This window comes from Antechinus flavipes, chromosome 2 (genome assembly GCF_016432865.1).
Source record: "Antechinus flavipes isolate AdamAnt ecotype Samford, QLD, Australia chromosome 2, AdamAnt_v2, whole genome shotgun sequence".
Taxonomy (NCBI): domain Eukaryota; kingdom Metazoa; phylum Chordata; class Mammalia; order Dasyuromorphia; family Dasyuridae; genus Antechinus; species Antechinus flavipes.
Window position 1 is genome coordinate 388,315,706 of NC_067399.1, and position 22,362 is coordinate 388,338,067.

At 37.7% G+C, this 22,362-nt stretch overlaps 1 protein-coding gene across 6 annotated transcripts; it reads right to left on the reverse strand.

The window, feature by feature from the left end:
* Positions 1-878: 878 nt before the first annotated feature.
* Positions 879-21,646, reverse strand: SPATA24 (spermatogenesis associated 24). Of its 6 annotated transcripts, none has more exons than XR_007950760.1 (7): positions 13,686-13,957; positions 7,291-7,356; positions 6,898-7,028; positions 6,729-6,799; positions 1,653-1,714; positions 1,171-1,273; positions 879-1,023 (listed from the first exon to the last, which is right to left on the reverse strand). XR_007950760.1 is itself a non-coding variant. In XM_051978508.1 (7 exons), exons 3-7 carry the CDS (start codon positions 7,354-7,356, stop codon positions 894-896), a joined length of 501 nt encoding a protein of 166 aa, XP_051834468.1. In that variant the 5' UTR covers positions 15,738-15,816; positions 21,459-21,646; the 3' UTR covers positions 879-893. The 6 variants fall into 6 exon arrangements, 5 of the variants coding, with proteins under 5 accessions (XP_051834468.1, XP_051834467.1, XP_051834465.1 ...); XM_051978508.1 differs by lacking the exons at positions 1,653-1,714; positions 13,686-13,957 and adding exons at positions 15,738-15,816; positions 21,459-21,646; XM_051978507.1 differs by lacking the exons at positions 1,653-1,714; positions 13,686-13,957 and adding an exon at positions 21,459-21,639.
* Between the last annotated feature and the right edge of the window lie 716 nt (positions 21,647-22,362).

Here is a 22,362-nt window from a genome sequence, read left to right on the forward strand (position 1 = left end):
TTCAAGTATTACCTCAGACACTTAATACTTCCTAGCTGTGAGACCCTGGGCAAGTTACTTAACCCCAATTGCCTCAGCACAAAACAAAAAACGGAAAAAAAAAAAAAAAACATTAAGCCTATGTAAGAGATAATTAATGGAAAATATTAATTTTGAAATCCAGATAAAAGAACCACTGCCTTCCTATTGCCCTGGACTGTGAGGTCTTGCATTGTAAAGTTCCCAGTTAGTGCCCCATCCCCCATCACTTTCCAACCTAGAAGCTTCCCCACAGCTCTGGAAGCTAAATTAAGCACGTTAACTTAACCCAGTGGAGGGGGGTTACCAGAGTAACTAGGAGTGTTTATGTAGGGAGGGGCCAAACAAGGGTGGGGCAGTCATTGGACTAGGGGATTCCTCCTCTCCCCTTTCCCTCTCCTCTACCCCACTTCATCCCAATGGGGAAGCTCTACACTTTTTGCATAAACTACAATTCAACTCTTTAAATCCCACCAACCCATTTATAAAGAAAGTAGGGTGGAAGAGTGTTTAATCTGAGTATCCCCTCCCTGGCCACTTCTGTTTGAGCTCGGAGTGTTGGGTACAGTGTGGCAGGTGCAGGGGCCGATGCCAGAATCGGGTCATGTCCTAGCAGCTCCATCCCCTATCCCACGCATGCTTCCCGGGGCTGGTCAGGCAAAAAGTCCTGCCATCCATTTGCTATTCACATTCTAAGGGGAATCAGGGCTAGGGAAGGAAGTTAAAGTGGGGTTCCTTGATCATCCTAGCAGGGGCTGATTGAACCCAACTGAAAAGTGCAAATCCAGTAAGAGGGGAAAGGTGAAGGACATTAAGAGGTCCTAGGAAAGGATCCTTATATGCAAGACAGAGAAAAGTGCTAAGTGGAAGCAGATTTATTTGTCTCCAAGTCCCTTGAAGCCCCGGCTGGAGAGCAGCCCGCCTGCCTTCTTTTGCTTCCTGTCCAGCACTTGGGCCATGTAATTCTCTTGCTGCTTCTGAATCCGGAAGTCCGATATCTGATGCCTGCAAGAGAGACACTTGGGATAGGCCTGAGGCAGTGCGGGTGAGAACCCTTCAAGAAGGTTTGGAAAGTCAGTCTCCCCCTCCCATCCCCATATTCCCCCTACACATCCAAATCCCTTATCCTGAAGGAGGATCCAAACGCTTTACCTGAAGATCTGTTTCTGGTGGCTGATGACATTCTGTAGTTCCTTAATTTCATTTTCTTTCCCATTAAGAATATCTTCTTGCTTTATAATGTGAGATTCAATTTCTGAAGTGAAGAAGAGAGGTTGTCAAATACTTGAACAAAGAGCAAAAGGGGAGGTTCCTTGCCCAAAGAATGGAGAAATGAATACTTGAAATCTCAGAATTAAGAGCAATTTCTCTAGCAGTAGTAACTACCTTCACATCAAGGTCTACACACCTACATCTATGAATGAATTTTCCTAGAGGTAATTCAGCGGCAAAGAGTGGGCCCCCCTGAGTAAAAGATACCCCTCCCCAGAAAACCCTTTTACAATCAAAAAGCTCTATTGCACTGCTTTCAGAAGTTGTTATTGGCTTAACAAGAAATAATCATCTCAGACTTCTTTCCAGGAGATTCTGGGGAAAACTACAGACCCTCTAGGTCAGGAGACCAAGGGCCTTACCAGGGGAAGATGTACAAAGGCCAGGCACCATGACAGGCAGCAACCAGGACCTTTATGGGCACCTGGAAAGAAGAGCAGATGATCATAGAATTTAAAGTTGGGAGGAGGTCTTAAGCAAACATCTCACTTAGAAATTCAGAAATTAGATTTTATAGAGGAAACAAGGGAAATGATTTGCCCAAACAATAATGAGACACTTGAATTCAGGCCTTCTGACTTCAAATCATACTATTATCCTGACCGGAATAAAAAAAATTCTGCCTTTGTAGTGTTTACTAAAACTTTTTTTTCTTTTGGATCTTGAAGGCAAAATGTTGGCTAGTTGGGAGGCTTGCTCAGGAGGATGGATTAAACAGAAATTATAAAATCTCATTGCTTGGAGGAGATAGCAAACGTTCTTTTGTCCATACTTGAAAAATATAACATTTTCTTTAACATCCCTGGACTTCCAGGGGAAGGGAACTCATACTTCTCCAGGCAGCCCATTCCACTTTTGGAAAGATCAAATTATTAAAAAAGGTTTCCCTCCCCCAAAAGGAAAGGGTTTCCCCTACTTTGAGTTTAAATATCTCTATCCCTCTTCTATCCACTGCTTCTAGTTTTGCTTTCAAAGGCCAATCATAGGTTCTTATATCATGTTGTCTCTATATGACAGCAGCAAAAGTATCTGAAGACAATGATTATTTTCCTTCCATATATGTCTTTTTTTTCCCAGGTTTAACCTCCCCAGTCTTCATACTGCATTATCTTCAGTGTCCTCATTATCCCCAGTATCCCAGCCTCTGAAATCAATCCAACTTATCAGACTAATCAGGGCAAAATACAGGGAGATTTATCATCTGTCATTCTGGACCTCATACATGTATTCACTAGGCCTAATAATATCGCATCATCTCTTCTGGTTAAACTATCAAACTGCTGACTCATAAGCCTAGTCTTCTAGCCCTCACCATGGGAACATTTTCAATAGCCCTCACCATGGGAACATTTTCAATAGACCTCTTATCTAGCTGTGATTCTTCCATCCTATTCTTGTAAAATCAACTCTTTTAAATTCAAGTAAAAGCTTTTACATTTATTCTTACTAGATTTCAAAATCTTATATTAAAGCCCATTGTTATATGGTCTAACAAGCTCACTTCTGAATCATGATTACTGTCCCTTTACCCTAGTTTTGTGTCATCTGCAAATCTAATCAACATGTCATCTACACCTTCATGTTAAGTCACTGATATTAAAAAAGAAAAAAAGTTAAATGCCACAGTCTTCAAGACAGAGAAGATTGCTCGGATACTTCATGAGACTTCTGACATAAACCCACTAATGATGCTTTCAGAGCCGATGTTTTCAGCCATGTAGCCTGTAGCTCTCAACCTCATTAACAAGAATTGCCTAAGATAATGATGAATAGAAATTCATTTCCCAAGTACAGGTAGAGACCCTCTTTGGCACACAGCTCCTTTCACTAATGAGTGCTGGGAGGCCCTGCTTTGGAAAGCACTGACAGAATGAGCTGAGCCTTGAACAAAGACGTGTTAAAGAGAAAGGAGGGGGAAGAGAGCATCTCAGGCATGGGAGTCTGCTTGTGTGAAAGCTGAGTTGGGAGGTCATGGTTAGGAGAATAAGGAATTCCGTGGAATTCCAGTGTTCAGGATGGGGAATAGTATTATGAAATTACAGCCAGATTATGGAGTGCCTTAAATGCCAGTTAAAGTAGTTTACATTTTATCCTCGAGTTAACAGTCACTAAAAAGTTTATGTGAACAGAGCAGCAATCCAAGATGATTCCAAAATTCATGATCGAAAATGCTATCCACGTCCAGAGAAAGAACCATGGAGGTCTGAATGCAGATCAAAACACACTATTTTCTTTCTTTCTTTTTTAAGGGAGAGGGGTGTGCTTGCATATGTGTATGTGGTCCCTTTTGTTTTGTTTCTTCTTTCAACAACATGACCAATGTGGAAATATGTGTAATTTTGATTGCATATGCAAAACCTATATCAGATCATTTTGGGGAGGAGGAAGGATAGAGAAAAATTTGGAACAAAAAAAACCTTATTAAAATAAATGTTGAAAACTATATATATGTAATTGAAAAAATTAAAATGCTATTTACATTTAAAAGTTTATGAAAAGAAGCTTTAGGAAAATTATTTTGACAGCTGATGTTAAAAAAATCAAAAGATTAGAAAGCAGGGGGATCAATTTGGAGATTATTTTAGTAGTCTTGGCAAAAGTTGGTCCAGGATCTAGGTAGCTAAATTAGTGGAGAGAAGGGAATAAATGTAAGAGGTGAGTGTTCTGGAGAATTGATAGGATTCAACAACTGAGTAAATCTAGGGAGCTTGTGAGGGTTAAGAAAGAAGCAAGACTGACTCTGAGATCAAGAACCTGGAGGATGAACCTGGGAGGATAATGGTGACTTTGAAAGAAATAGACAAGTTTGGAGGAAGAATTTTTCAGGAAAAAAAAGTATAAATAATTAACATTCATATTATGCTTTATGGTGTGCCAAGTGCTTATAAACATGATCTGATGATTTGGATTTTACAAAGCAATCCTGTGAGGCAGGGGCTATTATTGCTCTTACTTTATAGACAAGGAAACTGAGGGAGATAAACAACTCACATAGCTAGTAATGGAGTTAAGTTTTGAACCCAGGTCTATCTCACATTTTGTCTCTTACAGAGTTGAGGGAATTCTGAAGTCACCTATTCTGATCCATATTTGAGCCCTGGTACAACATCTACAGCAGGGGTTTCCAGCTATGGAATGCAAGCCTCCCATCTTCATGGAATACAAGAAAGTTTGTCAAGGATGGGGGAATGGGGAATCTTTATTAAATAACTATATTATTCAACTGGAATATGCCAGAAACTCCAAACTGAAGTTCATCCTAATCAATGAATTGATAAAATTTTTTGGTGTACCCACTGGGAAAAAAAATTAACATCTATTAGACTTTGACATTATGTGCATATGCATGGTCAAATCAAATTTATTTCCTTTCATATCAAATATAGGGTGGCATGGAAAAACATAGGACCAAGAAAGTTTGAGAAGCAGTGAGTACAGTACATCCCCAACAAATGGGCGGTCAGTATTCACTTGATATTATGTGTTTAAGAGAAACCCACCACTGCTTAAATCATCCCATTCGACTTTTGAATAGCTCTAATTGTTAGCAATCTTACATGATGAAATATGCTTCTCTGCACATTATACTAATAGTGCTTAATTCTGCCTCTGGGCCCAAAAGAATTTCTTTTCTTCATGATTTCAAGATAGCTGCATATCATCCCTCCCTCTCCTGACTCTTAAGGCTAACGATGCTTAGTCCTTTCAATTAATGTTCCTATGTACTAGTCACAGGAAGACAGCCTGCTGGAGGAGATACAGTGCTGGATGCATAGCGAGGAAGACATAAGCTGCAAGCCTGGCCAGCTGGGTGGCTCAGTGGATAAAAATCCTTGATAGGGTCTGGAGTCAAAAACCTGAGTTCAAATCCTGCCTCAGACATTTATTGAGTGACCCTGTTTGCTTTACTCCAAAACTGGAGAAGGAAATGGCAAACCACAATCCAGTATCCTTGCCAAAAAAAACCCATGCACTGTATTACTCCATGGGCTCATGAATCAGACTGCACAATGGTGGTTCCAATTCCATTTTAGTAGCTGTGTGCTCCAATTTTCTCATTTGTAAAATAAGAGCTAATAGTAGCTCTTACTTTACAGGGTTGTTCCTAGATATGAGATAATAAAAAAGTGCTTCATTAAAGCATCAGATAAATATCAGCCATTGCTTTATGTTTGTCAAATCCCTGTATGATCCTGGTTTCTCTGTCACCTGGACGCACGCTGTCTAGGACAATGACCTTCCTCATGGCAGAACATCATCTGCAAACGGGTGCCTCAAACCCTTTCCCTATTCTCAAAGGGCTCCCTCCCTTTTTGTGTGGACCTCACCTTGTATAGGGAGTCTCTCTTTGATCTGAACTCTTACGTGAGATGTTCTTCACAGTGATGGCCAACAAGTCTCAGCTTTATGCTTCACTTGCTATTGATACTCAGGAGACTAGTAAATAAAGTTATTACTCTTGCCCCAATATTGTTCAAGGAATCTTGCATGATTTTTGACTTGAGCATGGGAGACACCTCCCTTATTAGTAGAGAATCTATAAAAGTGGCATTTTGCTTTAATGAATCAAATACTTATTTATACTCCAACAGAATAAGCACAGTGGGGCCTTATGTTCCATTCCCTGGATATTCCAGCTAATTAATTATGTGATGCTAAAGACATAAGCTGCTGTAATATGTCATTTTTTTCTCACATCTTCTTTAAGAATGCCCTCTATGCATGTGTAGATTATTTTCATCAAGACTTGGTAGAATTAACAAAGAAAGCTCCATGGTTGAATACTTATTGTTATCAGTACTCTGGGTACTATTCTTTCTTTTAGTGTAGCCTAAGATCAAGTTAGCATTTAAAAATAATATTTTATTTTCTCAAGTTACATGTAAAAATAATTTTTGATATTCATTGTTATTTTTTTTTAAGTTTTGAGTTCCAAATTCTATCCTACCCCTCCCTGAGATGGTAAGCATTCTGATAAAGATTATACATGTGTAAGCATGTAAAACATTTCCACATTAATCTCTTTGTAAAAGAAAACTCAAACTAAAAAAAAAGGAGAAAGAAAGTAAAAAATTGTATGCTTCCATCTGTATTCAGATTTCATCAGTTCTTTCTCTGGAGGTGAAGAGCATTTTTCATCAGGAGTCCTTTGGGATTATCTTGGATCACTGTATTACTGAAAATAGCTAAGTCATTCACAGTTGTTCATCATACAGTATTGCTGTTACTGCGTACAATCCTATTAGCTTTTTTCTAATACCTTAATTTTCCAGTCTAAATACCAGTTAAAAATGTTATATTTCTCTAGCTACTTGTCAGTTCTGGTCTCTAGTTTTTCTTCAGTTCCTTTATTCACTATCCATGGGCCAACTAGGATTGGATTTATCCTCCTCTTTAGGAAAAATGGTTGGGCCTTTCCCCTTTCTTGGCTCTCTTACCATTGCACTTGGTGATAAGCTTGTCCTTCTTGGTGGACTCTGTCAGAACTTTGTTCTTGACACTGGACAGCCTAAATTGGAAAAGACCAGATGTCTAAGTGAGTGGGGGAGGCAGCTCATCTCTTGAGTATGCCCCTCTATCCTCCTCTTTTCCCCAGAGCTCACTTACGCCTTTTCAAAAGCCTGCTTCTCTCTCTCCAGTTGCTTGGACAGCACCTCCACCTCTCCAAGAGCAAACTGCAGTTTCTCTGTCTCTTTAGCCAACAGGCCCTTGGTCTGGGCATGGGCTGCCTTTTCCTCCTGTAATCACAGTGTGATTAGCATGCCCTGTTCCCCGACCCTACACGTTCCAGATGATGCTAACTCTGGGATTGCCTGGAGCCTTGGAGAGATTGGAGCATCTCCTGTCTGGGGGAAGGCGCTTGTTGCTCTGCCCCCATGGTCTATGGGCCAAAAGATCTCAAAGATCCCAGTCCTTTTTTCTTCCCACTTTTCCCCCTTTCTATCATTGCCTTGCCCCACCCCCCAGGATGGGAAAAAGCAGAGGGAAGGACCCTTTTACCTCTAACTTTTTTACCACAGCTTCGTATTCTTCTTTACTCACAAATTTCTCTTCTTGGATGGCCATCTGTAATGCAACCACAGGGTTGGGAGATAAGTAAAGCCTGGGGACCCAAAAGGCTTTGGAAGCCAAGAAGTATGGGGAGAGGAGAAAAGGGAAAATGGGTGAGAACAGCTAGTGAATGATTTGGGAATATTAACAGTAATCCTCTATATAGAGAATACATAACAATTTATCTCCCATCTTTTTTAGAACATAGCTTGGAGTGGTTGAAAGACTTGACATTGCAATGATAGAACATTATAAAAGTTGGAGATCATGGTTTTTAATTTGTAAAAGTATATATGTTTATTTTGTTCTTATATGTTGAGTATTTATATGTATATATGGTTGTGTTTTTAATTTGTAGAAGCATATGTATTTATTAGGTTATATATTAAATATATAGTTGTATATATGGTTGTATGGGTTTTTAAGTTTGTAAAAGTATATATATTTAGTATGTTTCTAATGTAGTAAGCATATAGATACATATGGTTGTATGTGTTTTTAGTATATTATATATATTTAGTATGTTTTTATGTATTAAGTATATATATAGTATTTTTCAGTTTGTAAAAAATATATATATTTAGTGTGTTCTTATGTATTAAGTATATATGTGTATATATGGTTGTGTGTATATGTATACATATATGTATAATTCATGTATGTACATATATAATATATTTCTGCTCTGATACGATGCATCTAACTCCATGAAGGTAGAGTCTATTTCATTTCCCTCTGCTGTATCCTAGTACCCACTAAGCACTTAAAATCGCTTATTAATTGAAATGAAAAGTTTTTCCATCTGTTTGCATAGCAAGGATTATGTAGGGAAAAGAACACTAGACAGGGCTCTAAGGCCAACTCTGCTACTTATTACCTGAGGGATTGGGCAGGCCACTGCACTTTTGCTGAGCCCTCAATTTCCTCATCTGTAAAGGTGGACTAAATAATTTCCAAGGTCACTCTTATTTCTTAAATTCTCTCATCTGAGCTTTATAATGCAACTGACACTATAGGCATGGCATGACTATTATCCCACTTTACAGATTCAATAACTGAGACCAAGAGGTGAAATGTGACTTGTCAAGGAGGTTGGGTCTTGAACTCAGATCCTTTGACAATTAATGTTCGGGTTCTTTACATTATGGTGCTAAGATTCTCTTAATAGATTAGAAGAAATAGAGGGAGCATGGGAATAAATGGAAGATCTCTGGAAAGACTAATTTGGGGATGAGAGATTTGGGAATGAGATAGGAGTAATAAGCATTATTCTGCTTCTTGGTTTATAATGCTCGTGTAATGATGAGAATAAGAGCAAGAAGGTCACCAGGAAGATATTTTTTAGTTTATTTGCCAATATCTGCTGCAGAGAATGAAGAAATAAATTACATGAAGAACATGAGGAGATTCTTCAAAGTCAGAAAATACTCTGACTTCAATGAAGTTCAAGAATAAGAAATGAAAAGAGATCAAAGGCTTATTCACTACTTAAAAGTTCATGCCTATTTATATCAAGAATACTTTCTTTTGGGGATGGGAGAAGGGGGGAAGGTCTCAAAATCCTAGACAGGATGAGTGCCAAACAATATCACAAAAAATGAAATTCAATTTTTATTGACAGATAGGATATGACTGGTGGTCAGTATGGAATCACCACAAGTGGACTCAACATCATATCACCTGATGAGATATATAAGGAATTTTAAGAAATGGAGTGGTCTTTAAAATTAGCTGGACCCCACCAAATCTAAGAAGAAATCCTTAATGGAGATGAGACAATTTTAAAGGTACTCAGGGATCAATTTTCAAAATATCTTTTTTTTTTTTTTTTTTTTGCTGAGGCAATTGGAGTTAAGTGACTTCCCTAGGGTCACACAGCCAGGAAATTTGATTTGAACTCAGTCCTCCTGACTTCAGGGTTGGTGCTCTATCCACTGCACCACCTAGCTGCCTCAAAATGTCTTGAAAAAGAGGAGAAAGTCATATACTTAATACTAAAAAAAAAAAAAAAAAAAAAAAAAGGATGGAAAAGACATCATTACTAACTCATATCTATATTTGGGGCAGCTGGGTGGCACAGTAGATAAGAATGTCAGACTTGGAGTCTCCTCTTCCTGAGTTTAAATCTGGCCTCAGACACTTATTAACTGCATGACCCTGGGCAAATCACTTAACTCTTTTGCCTTAGTTTCCTCATTTGTCAAATGAGCTGGAGAAGGAAATGGCAAACTATTCCAGTATCTCATCCAAGAAAACCTCCAAATGGGGTCACAGAGTGTCAGTTATGTCTAAAAATAACTGAACAATATCTGTATTCTAATTTTTATAAATTTATGAGGATGCTTCCCTATATATCCAGGATAGCCTTGAAGTAAATATAAGGCAATTGGTAGGTTTTTTTATAGATATTTTCCTATAACAGACCACTTCTCTTCATAGTCATGTAAATAAAAGTTACAGATCTAAAAAAATACAAGATACCTCTATATCCATTGTTAGTCAACTACTAAAAGCATTTGACTTGGTAGAACAAATGAAGCATTAAGAGTTATTTTCCAGCAATGTGTCTCTCATGCATATTTTAAAATATTTTTTCAATTTTTAAAAATTTTATTATAGCTTTTTATTTTTCAAAATACATGCAGAGATAGTTTTCAACATTCACCCTTGCAAAACCTTGTGTTCCAAATATTTCTACCTTTTTCCTCCCTCCTCTAGAGAGCAAGTAATACAATATAGGTTAAACATCTCATGCATATGTTAAGATTGTAGAAGATTCCTCAGTAGATTCAGGCCACTTCCAATGGTCCTGGGAGGGAGAGAGTGAACTGCACCCAGAAAGGGGACTGAGTGTGGATCACAACATAATATTTTCATGTTTGGGTTTTTTTGGGGGTAATTTGCTTACTTTTTATTTTCCTTTTCATTTTTTCCCTTTTTGATTTTTTTTTTTTTTGTGCAGCAAGAAAATTATGGAAATATGTATAGAAGTGGTGCACATTTAACACATATTGGATTACTTGCCATCTGGGGGAGGAAGTGGGAGGAAGAGGAGGAGAAAAAATTTGGAACACAAGATTTTGCAAAGGTGAATGTTGAAATCTATGCATAAAAATAACTGTTTGGACATGTACACTTATATTGTATTTAACTTATACTTTAACACAGTGGTTCTCAAACCTTTGTTCTCATTATCTTCATGTTGTTAAAAAACTATTGAGGATCTGTTCAAAGAATTTTTGTTCACATGGGTTATGTTTATAGTTATTTACTATATTAGAAATAAAAAATAATTTTGAATTTGTAGACCCTCTGAAAGGGTTTCAGAGACCCCAACAATTCTTTGGACTACATTTTGAGGACCACTGCTTTAACATATGTAACATGTATTGGTCAACCTGCCATCTGGGGGAGAGAATGGGGGGGAAGGAGGGGAAAAATTGGAACAAAAGGTTTGGCAATTGTCAATGCTGTAAAATTACCCATGCATATAACTTGTAAATAAAAAGCTATAATTAAAAAAATCTATGCACATATTTTGAAAATAAAAAGCTTAAAAAGATTCCTCAGTAGCTAGATGGTACTTACTTTTCATCTAATGATTCTGATTGTATCAAAGGAGGCACAAAACAGGAAACCATGCATGCTATGTCAATGAGAATGAGATCCCAACCAAAATCATAATCAAAGGGGGATTCCCTATGGGTGGGGAGAGTCTTCAGAAAGTCCTGCAAATGGATTTGTGATCTTAAGTACCATCCTAAGTGAGATCTAATGCCATGCAGTTAAAAAAAAAAAAATTGGCTTAGCAATTTACACAGAAAAGATCAAGGAGATTCCCTGGCTAGATAAGTATTGACAGAAATGACAAAAGGACAGTTTCAGAGAAACCTGGGTAGATTTGTATAAACCAATGCTTCATGAAGGGAATAAAACTCAGAATACCACATTGAGCAAACAATTTGAAAAGATTTAATAACTCTTTTCAATGCAATGACCAATTACAGCTCCAGATAACTGATGATAAAAGTATGCTTCTAATCAGATGATAGATTCAGACTGCACAAAGACAAATATGGTTTTGGACATGGCCAATGTGAGAATTTATTTTTCTTAATTGTGCATATTTGTCATAAGAGTTTTGCTGTTCTTTTTTCCCCTTGTGGATGTATGTATAAAAGGGAGATAAAATTAATACTTGTTAACTGAAAAATAAAATGTTACTTTCTTTTTAAAAAAAGAAAATGGGTATTGGCCAGATTACAATGGATGAGCAAGTTAGTAGAAAAGGAGAGGTGTAAAATGGAATACATTGATAAATTAAGTAGTACTTTCAATGATCTCCAGTAGTGCCTTTCTTTTCAATACCAGTATTTTTCCATTTATATATGCAACTCCTGAAGGCAAATTTCCAATGCTGAGCAAGAGTCGATTTGCATTGGTGAAGGAAATTTTCTCATGGGGAGAGCTCCCTATACTAATGAGCTAGCAGAGGTCCCATCTTATTATCCCATCTTATTCTTATAGGGCTTCAAATCATGAAACACCAATGGGTCTCAAAAATCAAATCATAAGTGACCTAAAGGGTAGTGGTGAATGTAAATAGCATCATAGTACTGTAGACTTGGAAGGGACCATTAAAGCTCATTTAGTCTAAAACACCATATTTTTAAAAAGCATGTATGCTATATCTATGTAGGAATTTTCAAGCTTCTATTTGAAAAAATTTCTAGAGATGAATTTACTACAATCCCAAGGCAACCCATTTTACTTTTGAGCAGTTCTTAGAATCTAAAAAGTTTTTCTTATATTAAAAATAGTTTCCAAGGTGAACAAAACATTCTCCTCCTATGTGATAGCTTTTCAAATACTTAGGCTCACTGCATGTTGCTAAAGATGATTTTCAAGGGAATTAGTGGGATAAATGTCAGCATTGCATGGTAAATAAGCTGATTTTGAATCCAGGAAAACTCCTGGACTTCAAAAGTCATGCTTCTGACACATACAGGCCACTGTGTGGCCTGAGCAAATTAATTTTCCAGTGTTTTGGAGATTGAAGGCATCTATAGGCATATATTCCTAAGTGTCTCTATATATTTCCATCACCCTAGAGTCTCTTGAGTCACCATCACCCAATTGCTTTTTGGACATTTTAAATTAGATGTTCTAAAGACATCTCAAACTTAAAATGTCTAAAACAGAGCTCATTATCAAGATTCCTCAAACCTCTCTTCTCCCTAACTCCCTTATTACTTCTAAGGGTTCTACCACTCTTCCAGTCACATAGATAGGCCCACAGTGTCATCATCAAATCCTCACTTGCACTTGTCATTAATTTATTGCCAAATCTTATAGCTTATACAATATCACACTACCTCTCACAGAAGTCCCCTTTTCTCCACTCTTACAACTTCCATCCTAGTTTATTGTCAATTCATTGTCAACTTCTCTTAGACTCTTAGTATTTTAATTGTTTTCTCTGATTCTCCTTACTCCAATTCATCCTTCACTTAGTGCACAAGGAGATCAAAAAATAGATTTGACCATGTCAACACTCTCCCCCCCCAATAAATGCCAATGGCTCCCTATTGCCTTAGGATGAAATATAAACTTTTGTCATTCAAAGTTCTCCATAACCTAATCCTTTCCTATCCCTTTGTCTCCTTATACTTAATCACCAAGAGAGTTCTATAACTCCATGCCCTCTTTACTTTTCAGGTCTCTTAATCTCTCAAATTTCCTCTGTTCCTGTACGAGTTACCTCAAACCCCATCTTCTGCAAGAGGCTTTCCTGATCCTGACATACTTAGTTGAGATTACCTTCCAGCTATCCTGTATATGTTTAAATATATATGTAGAGGGGCATATACATAGACACATATTTACATATATTGTATGTGTGTAGTTATTGTCTCTACCCCACTCCCAATTAAAATAAGATCTTTTTGAAGGCAGGGACTGTGTGTCTGCCTAACCCCAGCGCTTAAAGCACTGGCTGTACACAGGAGCTTCATAAAAGCTAATTGATTGACTGATTGACAAAGCACAAAGAAGGTGCTGACTGACTTTAATATAGAGGATTTCCATACTAATGGGCTAAAATGAAATTCTTCATTCAAGGCCCTATTCCTGTCCGGAAAAAGTGAGATAAAACATATCATCATGGACAGGGATGACTGTGGGTGACAGACAGCTCCAGGCAGTGTGGGAGGCGCACAGTATGTTGGGTAGATGGCCTGAACTAGACGCTGTGAGCATCTCAGGATAAAATGGGGGAATGGAGAGGCGTGGGTGGAGCTCCGCCCTCCTGCAGAGTCCCCAAGACGAAGAGATCCAGACTCAACTGTAAATAGGAGGGTCAAGGAGGAGAACGACGAGCTGGAGGCTAGGGCATAGAGAGCTTTGGGGAGGGGCTGTTCTGAAGGATAGCGGGGTACACCGAGGCGCTGGGTGAGTCCCTTGCCGCAGTGCCCGAAAGGCTGGTCCATTCCAGGGAAAGATTCTCAGGCAGTTGCCTTGACAACGAGATGTAATACTATTGGTCACACCCCTGCCGACATAAGAGTAGGGCAACTCGGTCCGCCTCCTGTTCCGCCCCCGCGCCATCCTTACGCAGATAGGCCCCGCTCCGCCCCCGACCTTTACGTTAAACCCCGCCCCATCCCATTGTGACATTTGGTAGGCCCCGCCCCCTGCCTATAGGGGCTCGCACCGTGCTTTTCAGCCGGTGGATCACTTGCTCTTGAGACCCAATTACGTCGCGAAGTTGTTGGAAGGCGAAAGAGAATATATTCTCCTCTTCCAGGGAATTCTTAGAAGCCTCCGCCATCTTCCGCCCCTACCTCCAGTTCGTTAGAAATGGCTGCCTTTTGATTCCTTGTCCTTCCTGAGCCAATCAAAGAGCTGACCATCTAACGCCGAGAATCATAGCATCCGGGGCGGGTCCTCAGCCCTACCAACAAGTCTTGGAGCACCATCTGCTCAGAAAGAAGTCTCGCGGGAGGATTTTCAAGGCTGTGAATGTGACAAAACCAGAGAGAGCCACTTGCTGTGAATGATGAGGCTGCGGGCTGCAGAGGGCACAGAAGACGCGGCTACTGTCTTCACCCCGCCATGATAAGCAGTGTCATTCTGACGCTGTTTGCTCAAAATACATCTTCACTTCAGTCTCCAAATCCATGTTTTCCTTTTTTTTTTTTTTTTTTTTTTTTTTCTGGTTGCCCTGATGAAGTCCTATAAAAAGCCCCAAACAATTATAGGAAGATAGGAAGTTTCCAGTTCGTTATAATGGCAAGGATCTTCAGGAAGGAGAATTGAATCTGGTCTTTTGACTCCACTATAGTATAGCTGGGAGGGATTGTTGATAAATCCTTCAATGGCATGAATGATGGATATGATTTAGGTAAGAAGCCGAGAACTCTAGCCCAATTTGTATATATTGTTGCCACCAACTAGCTTTTAAATATGCTCAGAATTCTCCAAAAGAAAAACAAAATAGCATCCTATTCTCATGCAGAGCCACAAATAGTATAGGACCATAAGGTTTTGTCCCAGAGCACAGCTCATCTGGGAGCAGCAGCATTTGTTCTTTATGCTGCTCAATTTCATCTTCCTCAGCCTTTACACCAACGTCCAGGTTCCCCCTTCCTGTGATGGCTTCCTAGCGCTGCCTTTCCCTCCGAGCAATGGCATGAAGGGCTGAATTTTTGGGGGGACATACTGTGGCCATTTTCCAGTTTAATTGAGAACTGTCCTCTGCCATTATCCATCTTATTTCCCAAATGAATTTGTCTTAAGCATAATATTTTCTAATTCTCCCCCCATGTAAACCTATAGTGCACTTGACCGGCTCTAATGTGGGATTTTTCTTTTTGACTGGTGAAATTAAAGTCATAATAGAGCCAGAGGAAGGTATCTAAAAATCCCACCATTTTCTTCAGAAGAAAAGTGGGTTGTAGTGAACTGACATAAATACAGACTAGAAATAACAGAATTTTTCAATCTGTAAGGGTTAAAAAAGAGGGAATATAATTAAAATCTAAAAAGATGGAACTCCATTTTGCCTAGCTGTTAATTGACATAGCCCTATTTGTCATAGTGTGAAATAGTAGGATGAAAAAACAGTAAATTTAGGATACAAAAAATACATGAAACCAAGTCTTTCTTCAGACTGCAGAAAATTTGTCTAGCAAATATAGGAGGAGCTGACTAGCATTCAAGCCCCTTTACATAATAATCCTGCTTCATATTACTTGTTCATCTTTATCGCATACTCTCCTCTACAAAGCTCTATATTCAAATAACTGGTTTACTTTCTATTCCCTGTTGTCCTACTTCCCCTCCCCCCCTTTCCTTGATTTTACCTATTCCTAGATTTGTTGCCATGTCTGTTGTACCTTGTCTTAATGTCCATCTCAGGTCTTGATCGCTCCTCCATGAAGCCTTTCTGATAAAGAGGACCACCAGCTTGTCCCCCTGGGAAATAAATATACCCTGAGAACACTGTTGGCAACAGGGGTCTTTGGTCAAATAGACTTGTCTGATCCATTGTGGTAATACCTGAATGTGTAGTAGTACTTAAAATATTTCCAATCTTTAATTATTGGTCTGATTGTTTCATGTGTATACCTGCTTTCCCAGGGTGAAATTGATAATTTGTCTCATTTTTCAATGGCTCCTTTCACTTTGCCTGACTATCCTTTGCTATTATTTTCTCATGTTATCACACAATTATTTATATGCATTTCCTTACATCCAGACTATCCTGTAACTATTTTTAGAGAGGGACTTACATTCTTTTAACTTCACTTTTAGTACAGTGGTTTAGTGCCTTAACACAAGGCACTGCATGTTTTGTGAACTTCATTATTCCATGGGCAGAGGCCTCTTATTGGAAAAAATTATTCTGGGACAAATAAACTATTTGTTGCTTGATTCAGTAGGTCAATATTTATTTGCCTATTACACTTGACTCAAGGTAGCATTAGAAATGGCCTGGCCATCTATGACTCCTAAAAGTAGTCATCAAAAGGTATGCATACAAGAGTATATCAGACCTTGAAAGGAAATACAACTTGGGATTGTCTCTACTAGCAAAACAATTCAAATAGACAATTTGTTGCCTGATCCAGAACATCAATACTTACCTTAAAAACATTTAATATCTCTGTCTTGTACTGGTCTCTGTAATTTGTGAATGTCCTTTGTCTTGAAAACAAGATCATGATTTCTCTGGAGAACAAGGAAAGTCTCCTATTTTAACTTGTATCTCCTTCCATCGGTGGCTAGGTACAGGATGGACTTTTAGGAGGGGTTAAAAATGTCTATTGATCAACTGAGTTAGATAAATTCCTAGCAAGGAGCATATAACCCTCCCTTGCTTATGTAATTCACTTCTCATTCCTGATCAAGGAGTATATGCTTATATACATATACATACGTATATATGCATATATTATGTGTGTATGTGTGTGTGTACCGTACACCTTCCAGTGTTATGACCACCACTGTGTTCTTTTTTGCATAGCCCCCACTACCATCTGGTATTTTGTGCCATACTGTCTCCACTCATGTCTTATTCTTTCTGATATCTCATTGTGATCTGGAGGTAACCCTGGGTTCCTGAGAGTTATTATCAATTGAATCAAATGGCAGGTTCTAACAAGCTGGAAAAGTCCTGAAGGTTAGTTCAATGATAAAAAAAAAAGCACCTGCTATCCAGAGAACAGTATAGCTAAATATAGAAAAGTCAAAAGACTACTACACTAGATGAAGAATTTTTTGGCCATGGTGACTTTCAAAACGGATAAAAGAGAAAACTGCCTTCAGACCTGTGGGGTTCCCCTTCTACAGTGACATTGAGGGAATGATAGAGGAGTCAAAGGTGTTAAAAATCACCTATTTCTTAAGACCATCTAACATATATTGATTTAATATGGCGCTAAAACAATTAAATGTGAGATAGCTAAAACCAACAAGTTGATACCCTTCTAGCAGAACTAACCTGTTCCAAATTGACATTCTAAACACAAATGAAACAGAAGGAAATGAAGTTTCAGTCCAGTGGAAGGAGTGCTCATAGGTTCTCCTTGGAGACAATACAGATGAAGGAGTTGACATGGTTGTTTCACTGTGCACTCAAAATGATATCCAAATCATTGCAAATTTTGTTTATATTCTAACCTAGTACCTGTCTTTGCCTACCATATCTATCTCTTTTCTAAGTGGTCCTGATACCCCTCTCTTTCCTTCAAGTGGTATTATGATGAATTTTGCAAATAGACTACACCAAGGAAAAATTATGGACCATGTGTCACCATTAATTTGTTGTAGAGAATGAAATTTTTAAAAATTCTATAAATGATTTGATCCTCCAAACTAAATAGGATCATCTGGTTCTAGTTCTGAGACTCAAGGATCCAGAGGTCCATTTCCCCAACTCATTTTTATAGATGAGGAAACCGAGGCTGCCCAATGAAGTTTAGTGACTTATCTAAGATGACAAAGCAAATAAACAACAAAAATTGGATTTCTACCCAGGCTCTCTTATATCAGGATCAATTCTTTCTTTGTATCACACTGCTTCTTCCTAAAATAATATATGTATATCTTAATTATTGGTGACTTTGATATAAAGATAGGAACAGAAGCAAGATCAATGAAAAATCATGTCAGATAATTTGCTTTGAATCAAGAATAACAAAGCCAAAAGCTTATTTACTCAAAACCTGTATTAGTGGTAGAGGTCAGTAACATACCACAATATACAGACATTTTGAATATTTTCTTTGAGATGAATATCAAAAATGCTGGATGATGAAGATTACTAAGATTACAAAAAACAATATCTGTATAAAGGAAATTACTAATTAACATAGCAGTCATTGTAGAATCAGATCAGATCGATGGGTCTAGGATTGGAAGAGACATCACAAGAGATCATTTAATCCAAATCATTAATTTTATGGGTAGTTTAGGGACTTAACCATGGATTTGCTAAGTGATTTGGTCTTACATTCACACAGCTGGGATTTGAACCCAGTTCCCCTGAATCCAGAGCAAACACTTTTCTATGCCTCATTGTATCCTAAATGTCTGCTTTCAGAGCAAAAATCAAAACATTAGCAGAAAGGATAAAAATGAGAAACCCTATGGATAGTTACAGCAGTATCAACTTAAACTGTTTAAGCAAGATAAAAGAAGGAAAATGACAAAAATGATACAATTACCAATTCAGAGAGAAGTTAAACTAATGCAAATAGTACTGACAAAGAGGGGGCTGAAGAAGCTCCAAAGTCATGTAAAGCAGTTAGCTCTTAGAAAAGAGATAGATATGGTAGGCAAAGACAGGTACTAGGTTAGAATATAAACAAAATTTGCAAACCACTTCAAGCTTTATCAAAACAGCAAAAATCAGCAGAGGGAAAAGACAAGTTTGTGTATGATTCCACAGGAGCACATGGAAATGAAGCTGAAAGGAAAATAGGTATGAAATATACATCACTATGGTTTTATACAGATTCATTCTAACCCAGTGATGCTGATGGAAACATCCTATTCAGCTCCACTACTCAAATTCTGAATGTACATGTGAAGAACTAGTCCATTCTAGTTTCCAGGACATTTAATTTTTGCTTGAGATTTTCCACAGTCCAAGATATTCTCTTTGCTATTCTTTGCTTTATAGTATTTTAGACCTCATTTCAGCTCTTCCAAGTACTCTTGTCATGACCTTTGTCACTAGGACATTTTTCTCAGAGGCTTTACCTTGAGTGTTGTGGGGTCTCTATGTTCATAGGATTTTGCCCCCTGGGTATCTCTTACATCAAGTTATTTTTTCCCCCATGTTTTTCTTTGCTCATTTTATCAGCTTAGTTGGAAAGTGGGTCAAGCTCTGAAAACTGAAAGATATGTGCAAAATCTGCCCTGATACTGAGTCTTGTGGCCAAACAAAAATAGGTCCTCTTCCAAGGAACTCCAGGGCTACTATATGATTGGTGGGGAATCTCTTGCCATAAGGCTCAAGGACTACGCCCCCCCATCCCCCTACAATAAGCTTTGCTAGCGATCATTCTTCCTAGCTCAGCTCTTATTCCAGGACTCATCTACTACCTAGATCCTTCCTCCTTCCTCTAGGCTTGGACTGAGGATTCTTGCAGTCACAGATTTGCCTAAAATAATCCTTGGCTAGGATCTTTCTCTTGAAACTAGGTTTCCTCAGGATAGTCCTACACTTTGCTTTCCTGGATCTACTATACTCTGACATATCAAGTAGCTATCAGAAGATTCCAGGGGTCTTCTGTGGATTCCTAGAACAGGTAGAGTAGTCTACAGATGATTCCCATTTATTTTTAAGACTAGTACATTTGTAAATACTGATTTTGGGGGGGGAAAGGGAAAGGATTTTGGCTTATGTCATAGCACACTTCTGAGATGGCAATGGTATTTAAGATGAAGTTCTGACACTGGAGATATTCTGAGCTAGAAATTACATAATTTTAAAAGTAACTCAAAGATCTAAAATTCAAACTGTGTCAAACGATTAAACAAAATAGAAAAGATTTTGGACAGTATGGGAGAGTAGCAACAGGCTAGAGTAATTTAAGCTTGGAATCAAGAAAGCCTGAGTTTATCAAATCCTGCCTCAGATATTGTGTGACCTTGGATTAGTCACAACTTCTCCCCATCCCTAAAATGTGAATAATGACAGTAGCATTTAGTTTATAGGATGATCAGGAAGTTCATGTGAAATAATGAATTAAAACTAAACACTGTTTAAACTTGAAAAATACTATTGCAAATGATCGTTACAATAAAGTGCCTGAGAAGACCCTGCCCAAGACAACTACCTATCTTTTATCAGTATAAATTATTTATAAGCATGGTTAAGCAAACAAATCAAAATCATTCTTTATGAAAACACAAAAATGGAACTGGCAACATTTTTAAAAGATAATTTTCTTATGACAAAACATCTTTCACAGCTTAGAGATATATTCTAACAGATCTCAGTGTGGCTTTTGTTGATTTGGTTAAAATAATGCTACCTTTAAAAAAAAAAAAAAAGCTCCCCTCAAACAACACATATCTTCCACACATGTTAAAATCATAAAGAATTCTATGGCAAATGCAACTTCAGAGTACTTTGGTTCAATGATACAGCAAGTATGTTATGAATCTCATCATCATCATCTAAGGTAAAAAAGGCTATGACCATTTAGGGTATTTGCCATTATCACAGAAGAGAGCTAGCTATATATAATGAACAATACAGGGCCTTCTCACTAAGAAAATCATTTGAAAAAGTCAAAGCTTTTATTTGAAACCTTTTAAAATATTAATTGGTTAGTCTAGCCATCCATGCTTTTAAAAAAGTGGCTAAAATATTCATGTTGGTCAGATTTGACAAGGAGTGTATGTATGAATAGCCCATTAATTAAGTCCATGTATATAAATGTGTGTGCATAACAGGTGTGTAGGTGGATCCCAGGATGGCCTTAGAAAAGAACTTGGACTATATTTAAATGATCCATCAGCATGCTGCAATGATCTCAATTTAGCTTAGCTGTCATGAAATAAACTATCTTTGAAAAATAAAACAAAACCCATCTTTTTAAACAATAATACTCTGCAAGTGAGTCATACTATATAACTGTGAATCAGTAACACTATGATCTCAAAAAGAATCCAAGTTACAGGAATGAATAGTTTAAGAAAGCTAAAACATATTACCAATGAAGACTTGCACACAATTACAATAAAAGGCATTATACCAAGGATGTATATGACCAAAATAAGAGGTTAGATCTGTCAATATAGAAAGGTATAAATTCATCATGTGAAATATGTATTTCTAAAAATTAGCTGTCATTTCTTTTTCAAGGCTTCACTATCTGAAATATTAAAACAATCTTTAAAAAAATTCAGTGAGTTGGGTAGATCCTTTAGACTATATAAAAACAGAAAGATTACATAAGATTAAAAAAAAAAGGTTATGATCTGCATTTGTGAAGGGAATATCTCATACTACTGAAAATCCCAAATCCATTACAGCATCATATTATACCTTCTGGGAAATCATTTCAATTCAACTGACTTTCTGCTTTCTATTTACTTACCTGGGCCAAAAACTTAGACAGCACTGTTCCCCAGCAGCCTGTGTGACCAGGGGGGAGTGGTGAGCAAGGAAGAAACCTATTCCCGTATCCCCTGCACGCCAGTGTGGTTATACAGTATTATACCTAGTCTGATGGGAGGGAAGAGGGTGTCTCACAAACACTCAATTTCATGCATCACAACACATATCTTTACTGGCCAATCACAGCTCTAGGCAACATAACATCACAAAACAAGGATATGATGTAATAATACTACTTGGGTATTATTGAGTTGGCAGTGTATCTGTATAGGGATGCCTAACTTCTAGAGGCAGTTGTGGTTTAAGAAGAAAGAATAGCAGATTTGTAGTCAGATCTGAGTTTAAATCTTGGCTCTGCTGCTTACTAAAGGTATGACCTCAGACAATCACCTAACCTTATAAGGTGCCCTGTTTCCTCATTTATAAAATGGGGATTAAAATATCTGTAATGCCAGTTTCAAGGGTGTTATGATCATATGTCAACAAATCAATAAAGCTTTATTAAGTATCTACTATGTGTCAAACACTAAAGTAAATTCATAAAGTATTAATGTAAAGCATTTTGCAAACATGCTGGTTATAGTAAAAACTGCATCTTCTCTAGTTACTGTTTGAATTTCTATACATGTTCTTGAGATGAAAGGAAATCAACTCATTAATATCCAAGGCACAATTTACTGATGTTTTCATTCCACCAGCCTCCTACCAAAAAAAATTAATATGTTTTATAGTGACCTTCTCCTATCTTCTTTAAATAATGGGTACTATGAATATCCTTTACACAGCTGTAGCTTAATAAAAGTCCAGTCATACTATGTACTATATTTTTAGAGCAAGACTTTCCTCAATATTGGCCCATTGGGAATGAGTCCAAATTCTCTGAA